The following is a 13,622-nucleotide window of genomic DNA, read 5'->3' as shown; positions in this document are numbered from 1 at the left end:
ATTCTATTGTCTTATGTTTATATTGAACGGAAATGAAAGCTATCAGTGTGATTTTAAGTGAGTTAGTTAATGTAACAAGCATGAGTATGTCTGGAGTGTATATGTGTGTCTGAGTGAGTGTGTGTGGAGGGGAGGTTACAAATCATGTTTGACCAATGTCTTATACACACGACGCATCACTCTATATAATAATAATATAATTTAAACGTGTCCCAGTTCTAATAGGAGACTAACAAGGTGATGGCCTGTGGCTGTTACTGTTATATCAAAATCAAACACATAATTGGGGATGAGTTGCCAAGAGAGGCACTGTGGAAATAAGTGAGGGGTGATTGTGATTAGGTACCGGATTCATAGGTAAAGACCTCGCGCGTCTTCTTACCATAGCCACCTTATTCCACCTTTGAATGAGACGAGATGCACTAAACACTACACCTCATCATAACGAGACTTTACCAAAACCACTCACCTCCCTCACATTCTTTGTAAAATACTCAACATGGAAAACTTTAAAACATGGAAATCTTGAACATTTAGGCCTGGTTCCGACTTGTTTGAGATTCCGTGCTGCACTGTATTCCGACATTTTGATAATCCGATATGATTTGATTATTCTATTAGGCCATCAGTTCAGGGAAGAGTCAATGATAATCATATAATGCTGAAAATTTGTTGATCAGACTACTCTTTCTAAAACATTCAAGCGACAAATCCAAATTACAAAGTTAAAATTACAAAACATTTGTTTCATGGAAAATATATTCAATTTATTCCATACTCTTTATGACAGTCAGCCTATGATTTACAAGCAATGTTTAAAAATGCTGGGTGTTTTACTGAAAACGAGATTTATAAATAAATGTATCAAAACGTTTGAACATATGTAAGTATCAAAAGTGAAAATGGCTCTACTCAACCTAATGTAATCTTATATAAACATAGAGAATTTTATAATGTTGAGGATAATAATATTTAAAATTGCTTTGAAAAATAAAATTAGAAAGTAAAATCTTTAAAATCACCACAAAAGAAATTTTAAAAAATAAAAAAAATATAATAATAAAATAAAATCATCACATCAAAATCTTCACCAAAATTTTATTTTATTTATTATGATTATTATCCCCCCCACCCCCAGAAATATTTAATACGGGGGGGAAGGAAAGCGTTATGACAACATTCAAAATTTTTTTTCGGTGGTTTTGGAAACAACTTAGGATATATAAGGGCGTAGGAAAAAAAAAAGAATACATAAAAATAAACGACATAATAGGGTGTCTGGTAGGGTCTTTTGACCTCTCAAAAGATGGTGGTTTGGGGAGTTTACTCAATCTTCTGTGTCCTTAATATCTGTTCTCTCTTTCCAGGCTGCTCTCTGCCCTTGTCCTGGAATGACATTTGATTTTGCCCTAGCCCTGTCTGGGTTCCTTAATTGAGAGGGGAATAGAAATGTATATTGTTCCTTTTTTTTTTTTTGAAGATGATATTAATTTCCTTGTAACTTATCTCTTTGTTGTTATGGAAATATATATTGATGGCCTGTTGATCAAACCTCTGAAGTATAGTATTGCAAAGACGCTAGTTCAGTGGTTAGATCAACGGGCCATCGATGTAATATATTTTGTTTTCAAATAAAAGAAAAAAAGTGTACCAGCCCTTTTTTTCTTAGGGTACTTTTTGATTTCTAACAATGAACACGACACATATTTACAGATTGCTCTTGGAATTTACATTTATTCCTTGTTTCAACTAGATCCCTTCAGGTTAGTTTTTCTAGGGTGCATTAAACTGCATAGGTATAATCTTTTAAACTCTTATCATTTTTGTGCTTCCGGGAAGCAAACAAACAAACCCAAAACCAAGTGACATTCAAAAGGTACTAGTAATAGCTCTAGTGTTTAGCGGTGTTTGCAGTACTTTTGGATAACAATCGGTTTAAAGTAGTGAGAGTAACTAGTTCAAAGAATGCCTCACAAAGAAACTGCCCCCCCCCCCCCCTCCCCAATTTCTCCCCACTGTTAAAGATAAAGAGAGACAATTAGGGTTCCATTTAAGAGAAATATACAATTGCATTAATGATTTACAAGGTGAAAATACATCACTCATAGAATATGGCTTCCAGGAAGGGCTGGGGCAAAATATTGATTTCTCATCAACAAGTTCAGCCATTCTTATGGAACGGGCCACAGATAAATGTGGATGAAAGAGAAGAGACCACCAAAAATACTCACCAACCACTGAGATAAATGTTTAATCTGTTACAGTCATGGCAATTCGAAAAGCAAATTGAAAAATTATCGTCAATACATCTTAAAGCTTGAATGCATTCGTTATTGAAGAAAATGTCTTCAAATGTATTGAGCATAAAATTTGACATTGGCTGAACACATATGGTGGATTTTTGTCATCAAGAGGAAAAATGTCTGCGAGAGTATTATTGTTTGATTTTGTGTACTGTATAATATTGGGCCTATGCAATTGTTCTAACAGGGATACAATGATAATGATGGAAAGTAATGATTTGTGAATCTTTTTTATCTGGAATAATCATAAAATTTCAGAAACGTGACTGGACGACTAGATAATATCAATTGTAATTTTGTCAATACATGCACAAACTGGTTATACAGAATACAGTGCTGTCAAAACCATGGAACAATAAATAATTGTTGGCTTAAGCGAGGTTGCACACATACATACTTCTTGATGACTGCACTTTATCAGATTTATGACACATCACCTTGATGTCAGCCAATGTCACACTGTTTTGAACACACAGTTAGCTTTACATTATTACAATATAAGAGGCAATATCAAACAATTGAGCACATATTTCAAAATCAGAAACTCAATATGAGATTGTAACCTTTAAACAAAATATTATTCATAATATTGTATTTTCAGATCTTTTTCCAATATAAAAATCCATTGCACTCAGTATAAAAATAAATATTTATTTATCAAAATTACACTCATCAAAAACATGAGGTTAAAATCTCGAATTTCATACATTTTTAAATTCAGATTCAGGGAGACAAAAAACTAACACCTAAATATATTTAAAAATTGGGTGGTAGGTGAAAACTCTTGTTTAACTTAATCGGTGACAGGTTTGTAATAAATAACTTTTCATGCAAACAGGTTCACTTCTCATCCAAAAACTTCTCTCATTCAAATACTTCTCAAAGTCCTTTTTCTGATTTGGCTTCAATCTCCCATTTGGCACCCTCTTCTGGTAAGAGAATTGTCATAGGTATAAATAAACAAATAAGGAAATGGGCAGGATGGCCGAACACAGTCATGAAATTGTCATACGTTGAACGACGCTGGTAGAGGGTAATTTGCTTCCAGGCCTCATATGATGTCTGACCTCTAAAGATGATGGTAAAATGCCACCCCAGGAAGAAGGCAGAAAGTCCAAAAGCGAATACCGTGGCGTAGACATGTGTCAGGATGAACAGATGACTGAAGGATGTGAGGCCAGTTACAAATTGCCAAAGTGCATAAAACGGAAAGTAAAACAAGGCAGCACTTGAAAAAATGGAGTAATCCTGTAGATAGAAACATAACAACATTAAAATTTATTATATGCATTTTATTCAATCTATTATATGCATTTTATTCAAAATCAAAAATGTAAAAAATATAATGCGTACTCCAGATACATTGAAATCACTTGTATTGAGACCCCAAATATATTGACACCATACCAAAATTCTAGTTCTTAATTATTTTTTTCCCCAATTTTATATCAGATTTAACCAAAGCTTTCTTACATAAAAGACTGATGTTCTGATAATTTTGGTCTTCAAACAACAGCAAAATCTTTCAGCCCATGAAAATGAACTCTTATTAAAATGAGAGAACTAGAGGATGATGTCAACATTGATAAACAATCTGTGGAAATCAAGAGCAAGATATCAATCAAAAGAAATGTTTCAGCCTGAATTACACGATGGCCAAAAAACTATAGGACTGCCCTATCACTATCAACTGACTTTGTTGGGAGTAATTGAAACCCTGAAGTGTTTTGCCCGACTTATAAATAAGAGGTGCCTAAACGAGTCAATAAAATGGAGATAAAGATAAAAGGAGTAAATCTGACTCATGAATGAACAACACAAAACAAACGACATTTCGGCCCTTGGCCTTTTTCAAGTAAACACAGAATACATATATATTTATATTAGATTAGATTGTTATATAATGTCTAATATAAATATATATGTTTACTTGAAAAAGGCCAAGGGCCGAAACGTCGTTTGTTTTGTGTTGTTCATTCATGAGTCAGATTTACTCCCTTTATCTTTATCTCGATTTGCCCGACTACTTTATTGTACAGGCTCAAAACTGAATGATTCCTTCCAAACTGTAGCAGATGAACATCAGACAACTTCACAGCAACAGAATAAAACCTAGAAATGATCTTATCTTCATAAGAAATCAAGTCTTTTACATAATATCCTAATGACTGTCCCCATTGTTCTTCTACAGTTGTCATGATTTTTTTAACAGTTGCTCTGAGTGATAATTTGCTTAGATCAACGTTTTTATTTTTTATCATTCTCTCATCCCCCGAAGATTTATCAGAGGCAGATTGCAGTGAAGTGTTTTTGTTTTTTTGTTTGTTTTTGTTTTGGTTAATTGAATTTGGGATGTATTTACCTTATTCAAATACGACAACTGGTAATATGCTGCCAAGCCAGATCCTAGGACAGTATAAAGACAAAAGATGAAGAATGCACGTTGATTGTAATATCCTATGCAAGAGCCAGTGAAAAAGCAATGATGATCCCTCTTCAAAATGCAGTGATTGCACAGCGTACAGTGATGGGATCTTGGAGGAGCATCAATCATACATGTTGGGCAGTTCTTCCAGCCTAAAACAAAAAATATATGTAAAGAGGAATAAGATACATCTCTCTCTCTCTCTCTCTCTCTCTCTCTCTCTCTCTCTCTCTCTCTCTCTCTCTCTCTCTCTCTCTCTCTCTCTCTCTCTCTCTCTCTCTCTCTCTCTCATTATAAAAGGAAGGCAACAATTACATGAAAAAAAAATGTGTAAAGAATATAGTATTTGGGGGGAAGGGGGGGGGGGGGGGGGGTGGGGGGTGGAGGGTATTTCCTTTATTTCAAATTAAGGTTTCACAAATCAAAGCTGGATGATTTTGAGACAAACATTTCAAATTTGAGTCAAATGTGCTTTGGGCTATAAACAGGTGTTTACAATGATTGCAAACTCTGAATTGGTGTCTTAGGTAAGACACTTTACACGCATTACCCCACTTCAACTCATGAGTGAATGAGTATTCAAATATTACAATAAGGATAAAGTGTATGAACTAAAAATTTGGTTCTATATGACAAGGCAAGGAAATAAATGGAGATTCATGAAGCTTATTCAGCATGGTAAGAAGTGGAAAGACTTTATGGAGATTATAAAAATAATAAAGCTGTGCTTAAAAATTATTTAACGATGCAACATTTTTATAAACTCATTGTTGTATGCTCTTGCTCTAGGTTTATGGATCAAATTATATTATTATTTAATAAAAAAAACAAACCAGGTATACATGATTGGCTGACTATATTTTCCCTTTAGTAACCTTTAAAAAAATGAGCTTTTATATAGTGCAATATCCACTAAATCTTCTCAAAGCGCTTTACATAGGTCCCTGGCCAACAGCAACACTTATCATGTTGGACAGGACATGATGCCTGTTAGGTGATATTACAATTTTTTCCAACAGACACAACGCTGTTAACAGCCAATTACTCATTTTACACCTGAGTACGGGGAGAGAGTGTGAGTAAAGAGCCTTTTCCAAGGATTCAACTATGCGCCGAGCGAGGCTCGAACCTAGGACCTTCCGATCCTAAAGCGAGTGCATTCCACAAGACCACATAGCTGCACAATTCAAAAATGACTGTATGTCACAACCCTTTATGCAAAAAAAATGAATGTTTTGTCCCTACAAAAAGCTAGCATAGGATGCCTTTTCTCACTTTGGGTCGCCTGTACGAACACCATACGTCAGGCTCTCATTTGATACGATCTTGTCAGATTTTAAATGCTCGATCCACATATGACTTTTTGTAGACCAGATTGCAAAAGAAGAAATGTTTTTTTTTTTTTTCAAGCATTCAGTCTCATATTATTGGAATTCAGCACAATACTAAATTCCATTTCAGTACTCGCTGGATTCTATTACATCGAATTCCAGCCTACTCTGCAATAAATCACGCTGGAGCCGGGTGACCAATTTATCTAATAAATCGTTACCTCCCACAGCACACTCGGGTTCTAGCATGCTGTTTGGGTTCTTCTGAGAGTGAGCTAAAATCCAGCGAGCACTGTATTATCCTGACTTGTTAATTTCTGTATTAATCAAAATATTTACTACAAAACAATGTGTTCTTGTTATCTTACCTGGAGGAGTTTCAGACATATTTGGGTAATGATGTGCCTTGAGACCCTTGGTCACTCTGTTGATGACATCATAATATGAGTGCCACCAGTTTGCACCTGTCTCCAAGAATAAAAGCACTGAAATCACCTGCATTACCCAATAACCACTGTTGTATTTTCCAGTTTCTTCATTGAAATAATAATTTGGAAGAAGAAAAACCAGTGACTCGATCAAGAGAGAGAAAAGCATCCCTCCAAAAAACACCATTCCCATATTAGATGCTTGAGTTTTCTTTGCTTTGAAGTCTCTCTTTTGGTAATGCTCAGAGAGCTTTTCCTTTAGAGTGGGTGGTCGTCGTTGCATTTTGTCAGATGATGGTTACTAAATTGCAGGCAAATTGAAGCTCTGGGGAGAATAATAAGTTGGAAAAATAATGAAATGTGTTAATCAGAATCTCAAATGTAGATACAGGACGTCAGTTTAAACTCGGGTTCTGGCAACTACTTTCAACGAGACTGTGTTTGTGCTATCCATAAACTCATAAACAGAAACATAAACATAAACAATATCATTGAAATAAATTGAAAAGTCGCATTAAAAAAAAAAAAAATTATTTTAACATACCACGTCCACCATCTCCTTCAGGTCAGTATGAGAAGAACGTATTTTGTAAAAAAAAAAAAGTTCTTATTTATCGCATGTTAGAGGTAGGCGATTTTAAAGATGGCTAAAATTTACTAAAACTAAAACAACGCAGTAAAAGTAAAAGTTTAAAGTTAAAGCTTTGTATTTGTCTTACATAGGTAGTTGCATGAAAATTTGAGATTGCAGCAATTGTCTTCAAAATAGTCTCATGCTATTCTGCAAGAAATACACTTTTCAATGGTACCAAAATTATGACAATGTGACAATTAGAACCAAAGTTACGGGATTATTAGTCCGCAAAAGTGGACCAAAATACTTAATATAATTTAAGAGGAAAAAAGAAACTAAAACTGTGACCAGAGAGCAACCGAAAAGCGGGGGAAATGGAAAATCACGGTTATTTGGGTTGGAATACATATAAAACCATATATCAAAATGATCGCAAAGGAAAGACGAAGCAATTTTTAAAAAATTAAATGATTATTATGCAATATTATGCAACGTCATGCAATTACATAACCCTAGAAAATGAAAAAAAAAGGCGCGAGGAACGGATAATAACTTTAAAAACAGATTTGAGGGTGGTCTTCTTCCAGAGCATGCTTACAATACTATGGCTATGATTAATTTTGAACACAAAAATTGTTAAAACAAGAGGAAAGGAGCGTAAACGTATGAATTTAGACACTAAAGTTGTGTCCTTGGGGAAGGCACTTAATATTTGGCATTGGCAAATGAGCAACAGACGAAAGATGACTGGTATTCGGAGAGAAGAAAAAAAACAAAAAAAACAATGAACAGGGCTAGAAATAAAGTTGAACAAGTGTCAGTAAATGCAACTTGCAAATGTACTGCCCAATGTTTTTGCATCCTTGGACAAGACATTTGGGCACCAACAGTACTCGGGAGAAACAAGCTTGCCGCTTTATATATGCAAACATGGTCAGTGATAAAAATGCAAAATTAAAAACAAGAACTACATAAGAGTGGTAGAGAAAACTTAACCTGAAAATGCAAAATTGAATATTACGTAACATATTACATAATAACAAACAATAAGCCGATAAATACCGACACTTTGCAAACTTTCTGCAACATAGGCATGTCATATATCAAACTGAACATCTCGAAGAGATGTATCATATGACTAACTATTAAACTACATTAAAATTGAAATGAACTTTAGAAAATTTGATAATTGCTTTGCATTCAACATCACTAAGAGAACAGATAATTAAAGGGTACTCACGTACTGACTCGCTTAAATCCATAAGATGGCTGAGATGTGGCAAAAGACAGAAGACAACAAAATCTAGGCACTATGGGTTGTTGGCTGCATGGAATGTAGACACAGGCAATATCCAGGTAATGATACTGAATAAATACATCGAAGTCCAAGCAATGATACAGAAGTAGTTGGGGGAGACTGACGATCGAATTCATGTTGTTACTTCAATTTCACATTTAAAAATACAAGATAGATTATTGGATCTGGAGGCGGCAGATGATCAAATTCATGTTGTTATTTCAATTTCATATTTAAAAATACAAGGCAGATTATTGGAGCTGGAGGAGGCAGACGACGGGAGTTGGAGGTGGCAGACAATCAAATTCATGTTGTTATTTCAATCTCATATTTAAAAATACAAGACAGACGACTGGAGTTAGAGGCGGCAGACGACGGGAGTTGGAGGTGGCAGACAATCAAATTCATGTTGTTATTTCAATTTCATATTTAAAAATACAAGGCAGATTATTGGAGCTGGAGGAGGCAGATGACGGGAGTTGGAGGTGGCAGACAATCAAATTCATGTTGTTATTTCAATCTCATATTTAAAAATACAAGGCAGATTATTGGAGCTGGAGGCGGCAGACGACGGGAGTTGGAGGTGGCAGACAATCAAATTCATGTTGTTATTACAATTTCATATATTCAAAAATACAAAGCAGATTATAGGAGCTGGAGGTGGCAGACAATCAAATTCATGTTGTTATTTCAATCTCATATTTAGAAATACAAGACAGACGACTGGAGTTCGAGACGGCAGACGACTGGAGTTGGAGGTGGCAGACAATCAAATTCATGTTGTTATTTCAATCTCATATTTAAAAATACAAGACAGACGACTGGAGTTAGAGGCGGCAGACGACTGGAGTTGGAGGTGGCAGACAATCAAATTCATGTTGTTATTTCAATTTCATATTTAAAAATACAAGGCAGATTATTGGAGCTGGAGGAGGCAGACAATCAAATTCATGTTGTTATTTCAATCTCATATTTAAAAATACAAGACAGACGACTGGAGTTAGAGGCGGCAGACGACTGGAGTTGGAGGTGGCAGACAATCAAATTCATGTTGTTATTTCAATTTCATATTTAAAAATACAAGGCAGATTATTGGAGCTGGAGGAGGCAGACGACTGGAGTTGGAGGTGGCAGACAATCAAATTCATGTTGTTATTTCAATCTCATATTTAAAAATACAAGACAGACGACTGGAGTTCGAGGCGGCAGACGACGGGAGTTGGAGGTGGCAGACAATCAAATTCATATTGTTATTTCAATTTCATATTTAAAAATACAAGGCAGGAAATGAAACATGAAAATGTGGTGTCATAATGAACGTCTGACTCTGAAAACAAAAAAAGTACTTCGATTATGATTAAATCAACAAAATTAAAAGTTATATAATAATTTTTGTTGTGGTAAAGAGTAAAGTAATGAATGAAATATACTTTCACTTGAATTGACTCTATCATGCTATTCTGTATTATTTGTATTGAAATTAACCACATTAAATTAAACCAACACACTTAACCTGCAGAACAAACAAAAATAAAAGATAAAAAATAATATCAGTGGAACATAATTTTTAGTTGTCCGGTATCATCCCAGTTAAAAAGTCATTTCAGTTTCAACATTCATTCATAAAATAAAACTAAAATTATGGATGGGACTATTTTCAGTCTTTTTACAGCAATTATTCAGCTTGAAATTATTTATACAAGTCACAAAAGCAAAAGCAGTCGATAGTTTACAGACTGCACTGTACACAGGAGACTCGGGGATACATCGAGAGGCAATCCTGGTTGGCCGTCGCCAACTTCATGAACACGCATCGTATTTAAAGTCACTAAAAGACCCTTTCGCCAGCATCAATCACCACCAAAATTCACACAAATAGAGAAAAATGGTTGGCGAATAATATAACATTAATTAAAAATAGGTAATATAATGAAAAATGTATTTAAAATGAAGTTAAAACTTACCAAATTTTCAAACAGCTGGCATCTGAACAAAGAATGAACGGATTAAAAATCTGAAAACGCCGCCTGATGCGCTGGCTTCTCCTCCAGGGTTGCCAGATTATTTTTCAACAAAATGCCAGGGGAAGACTCAAAAAATGCCAAAACACTCAAAAAGATGCCAAAGTCTGTTGACTCCCACCCCCACTAAGAAAACTACTCACTTTTGATAGACAATTTACTATCATATCCTGGTGGCTTGCGTGTTTTCTTTTCTTTTTCTTTTATTTTTTTTTGTTTGTTTGTTTGTTTTTTTTTGAATTATACTAAATTTCCTGTTGGGGTAATTATTTACCTACTGACTACTAAGTGGAGTGCTAAACCACTACACCACGGTTGGATTTTAAGAATGAAAAAGAAATGTGAAGATGTTTGTTTTTACGCGTTTAGAAATAATTAAGAAAAGGTGTCATTTGAAGTATAATATACAAGAAAAGAAAATGCCAAATGAAAATGCCAAATGCCAAATGATTTTTCTAATGCCAAACGGTTTTCAAAAATGCCAGATTTTTGGAATCTGGCATTTAAAATGCCAAACTGGCAACCCTGTTCTCCTCTTTAAAATGAGACCGGAAGTGACGAAATTAGTGCACAGGAAGCGATTCCACGGCAATGGAAGTAAAACTATGTTCACCGGTTAACACAATTTTCACTCCAGAGCCGTAACATCGATATCGGGGCTCGATCAGCGGCTCAGCCACGGGCGATGCGACTACCTATCTTACAAAACAATGTTTAACAATAAAGAAATAAATAAACTACTCACAATTTTTATTCGACACACAACTGAATAGAGAAAGTATGTTGGACAATGTGGTCTGTTCTTGCTCAAAACAAGTTGAATCAACGCACAGCACCGAACGAAAGTAAGGCTTAATAAACGAAAGGGAAAACAGGCACACAAGGGAGCCTACTCTCTGTTATGTTACTATGGATAAGTAAACAATGAAAGGGGAGCGATCATTGGACTAATTAACATTAATAGGTATCGGATTGGTGTGTAAAATCACATACACCTACGTGTCTGTTAATCTCCCTTATTGTTAACAAACTAAATAAGAGTTATTTATTTATACTAGTTGTGTAGTTGATAATGTGTTGTCACATGAAATTTAAATTTCAGTTAACCTCCATTCACCACGACTTTGAATGAACACATAGATACGAGATACACAGAACATTTAATGTAATATTAATATACGTATTTGTCTGTGAGAGGAGGGGAAATGATGATGACGTCGGCCACTTTGACGGGGACAATCATGAAGAAGAAGAAGAAGAAGAAGAAGAAGAAGAAGAAGAAGAAGAAGAAGAAGAAGAAGAAGAAGAAGAAGAAGAGAAAGAAGAAGAGAAGAAGAAGAAGGAAGAGAAGAAGAGAAGAAGAGAAGAAGAAGAGAAGAAGAAGAAGAAGAAGAGAAGAGAAGGAGAAGAAGAAGAGAGAAGAAGAAGAGAAGAAAGAAGAAGAAGAAGAAGAAGAAGAAGAGAAGGAAGAAGAGAAGAAGAGAAGAAGAAGAAGAAGAAGAAGAAGAAGAAGAAGAAGAAGAAGAAGAAAGAAGAAGAAGAAGAGAGAAGAAGAAGAAGAAGGAAAGAAGAAGAAGAAGAAGAAGAAGAAGAAGAAGAAAGAAGAAAAAGAAGAAGAAGAGAAGAAGAAAGAAGAAGAAGAAGAAGAAGAAGAAGAAGAAGAAGAAGAAGAAGAAGAAGAAGAAGAAAGAAGAAGAAGAAGAAAGAGAAGGAAGAAGAAAGAAGAAGAAGAAGAAGAAAGAAGAGAAGAAGAAGAAGAAGAAAGAAGAAGAAGGAGAGAAGAGAAGAAGAAGAAGAAGAAGAAGAAGAAGAGAAGAAGAAGAAGAGAAGAAGAAAGAGAAGAAGAGAAGAAGAAGAAGAGAAAGAAGAAGAAGAAGAAGAAAGAGAAGAAGAAGAAGAAGAAGAAGAAGAAGAAGAAGAAGAAGAAGAAGAAGAAGAAGAAGAGAAAGAAGAGAAGAAGAAGAGAAGAAGAAGAAGAAGAAGAAGAAGAAGAAGAAGAAGAAGAAGAAGAAGAAGAAGAGAAGAAGAGAAGAAGAAAGAAGAAGAAGAGAAGAAGAGAAGAAGAAGAAGAAGAAGAAGAGAAGAAGAAGAAGAAGAAGAAGAAGAAGAAGAAGAAGAAGAAGAAGAAGAAGAAAAGAAGAAGAAGAAGAAGGAAGAAGAAGAAGAAAGAAGAAGAAGAAGAAGAAGAAAGAAGAAGAAGAAGAAGAAGAAGAAGAGAAGAAGAAAGAAAGAAGAAGAAAAGAAGAAGAGAGAAGAAGAAGAAGAAGGAAGAAGAAGAAGAAGAAGAAGAGAAGAAGAAGAAGAAGAAAGAAGAAGAAGAAGAAAAGAAGAAGAAAGAGAAGAAGAAGAAGAAGAAGAAGAAAGAAGAAGAAGAAGAAGAAGAGAAGAAAGGAAGAAGAAGAAGAAGAAGAAGAGAAAAGAAGAAGAAGAAGAAGAAGAAGAAGAAGAAGAAGAAGAAGAAGAAAGAAGAAGAAGAAGAAGAAGAAGAAGAAGAAGAAGAAGAAGAAGAAGAAGAAGAAGAAGAAGAAGAAGAAGAAGAAGAAGAAGAAGAAGAAGAAGAAGAACGGAGATACTCTTTATGAAGAATATATGTCAATGTGCAGTGAAGATAATTATTTTTCCTTATATTTAATGTTGGTTTCTTGTTTGTTGTTGTTGTTGTTTTGTTTTTTTTTCTCGACTCTGCTACATTTGTAGGGGTTATTTTCCACGGTTTAAATTCGTTAGGTTTAAATTAGTTAATGTTAACACTTATAGGTCAATAATATGATTTAGAACTGGATTTGGATATGAAAATTGAGAAGATGCTTTTAAACAATAGCAAGTTAACGATAACGTTATCAACCTTCAACGATCGGCGAACGACGAGGAAGAAAACGAAGATTTGTTCTCAGAATCTTAGGACAAATCTTCGTTTTCTTGCTCGTCGTTGTAGGTTGGGAACGTAATCGTAAACTTGCTAATGATAAATTTGAGGCGACGTAACAACAGTAGTAACGTCACTTCCCTCGTAATGACGCGTGGTAACTTAGTAACTGGCTCTAAACTATCGGAACAGTGGCGGACGCCCTTATGAAATATTTCTCTGACGAGCATAAAAGCGTATCCAGTGGAAAAAACGTTATAAAATCTGATCATGTTTTGACTTTTACACATTCTGATCACAAGACATATGAAAAGTTCTAGTCAGCATGAATAATAAAAAGTACCGATTTTCTTTGTTTAGAACCACGATGGCCGCCG

At 34.9% G+C, this 13,622-nt stretch overlaps 1 protein-coding gene across 3 annotated transcripts; it reads right to left on the bottom strand.

The window, feature by feature from the left end:
- Positions 1-741: 741 nt before the first annotated feature.
- Positions 742-11,280, bottom strand: LOC144967979 (uncharacterized). Of its 3 annotated transcripts, none has more exons than XM_078905836.1 (4): positions 11,125-11,280; positions 6,428-6,812; positions 4,666-4,880; positions 742-3,551 (listed from the first exon to the last, which is right to left on the bottom strand). In XM_078905836.1, exons 2-4 carry the CDS (start codon positions 6,768-6,770, stop codon positions 3,183-3,185), a joined length of 927 nt encoding a protein of 308 aa, XP_078761962.1. In that variant the 5' UTR covers positions 6,771-6,812; positions 11,125-11,280; the 3' UTR covers positions 742-3,182. The 3 variants fall into 3 exon arrangements, with proteins under 3 accessions (XP_078761962.1, XP_078761953.1, XP_078761945.1); XM_078905827.1 differs by lacking the exon at positions 11,125-11,280 and adding an exon at positions 8,306-8,392 and having other exon boundaries at positions 1,464-3,551; XM_078905819.1 differs by lacking the exon at positions 11,125-11,280 and adding an exon at positions 8,302-8,388 and having other exon boundaries at positions 1,464-3,551.
- Between the last annotated feature and the right edge of the window lie 2,342 nt (positions 11,281-13,622).

The sequence above is a fragment of the Berghia stephanieae genome, chromosome 1 (genome assembly GCF_034508935.2).
Source record: "Berghia stephanieae isolate SIO BIC M18660-M18661 chromosome 1, UCSD_Bste_1.3, whole genome shotgun sequence".
Classification (NCBI taxonomy): domain Eukaryota; kingdom Metazoa; phylum Mollusca; class Gastropoda; order Nudibranchia; family Aeolidiidae; genus Berghia; species Berghia stephanieae.
This window is presented reverse-complemented; position numbering and strand designations above follow the sequence as displayed.

Bases quoted from the DNA above. Each gene is read 5' to 3' on its own strand.
- LOC144967979 (XM_078905836.1), bottom strand. From the start codon at position 6,770: ATGCAACGACGACCACCCACTCTAAAGGAAAAGCTCTCTGAGCATTAC. The intron at 4,881-6,427 runs GTAAGATAACAA...TTTTTGTTTTAG, and splicing joins TATGTCTGAAACTCCTCCAG to GCTGGAAGAACTGCCCAACA. The intron at 3,552-4,665 runs GTAAATACATCC...TTCTATCTACAG, and splicing joins AGTTGTCGTATTTGAATAAG to GATTACTCCATTTTTTCAAG.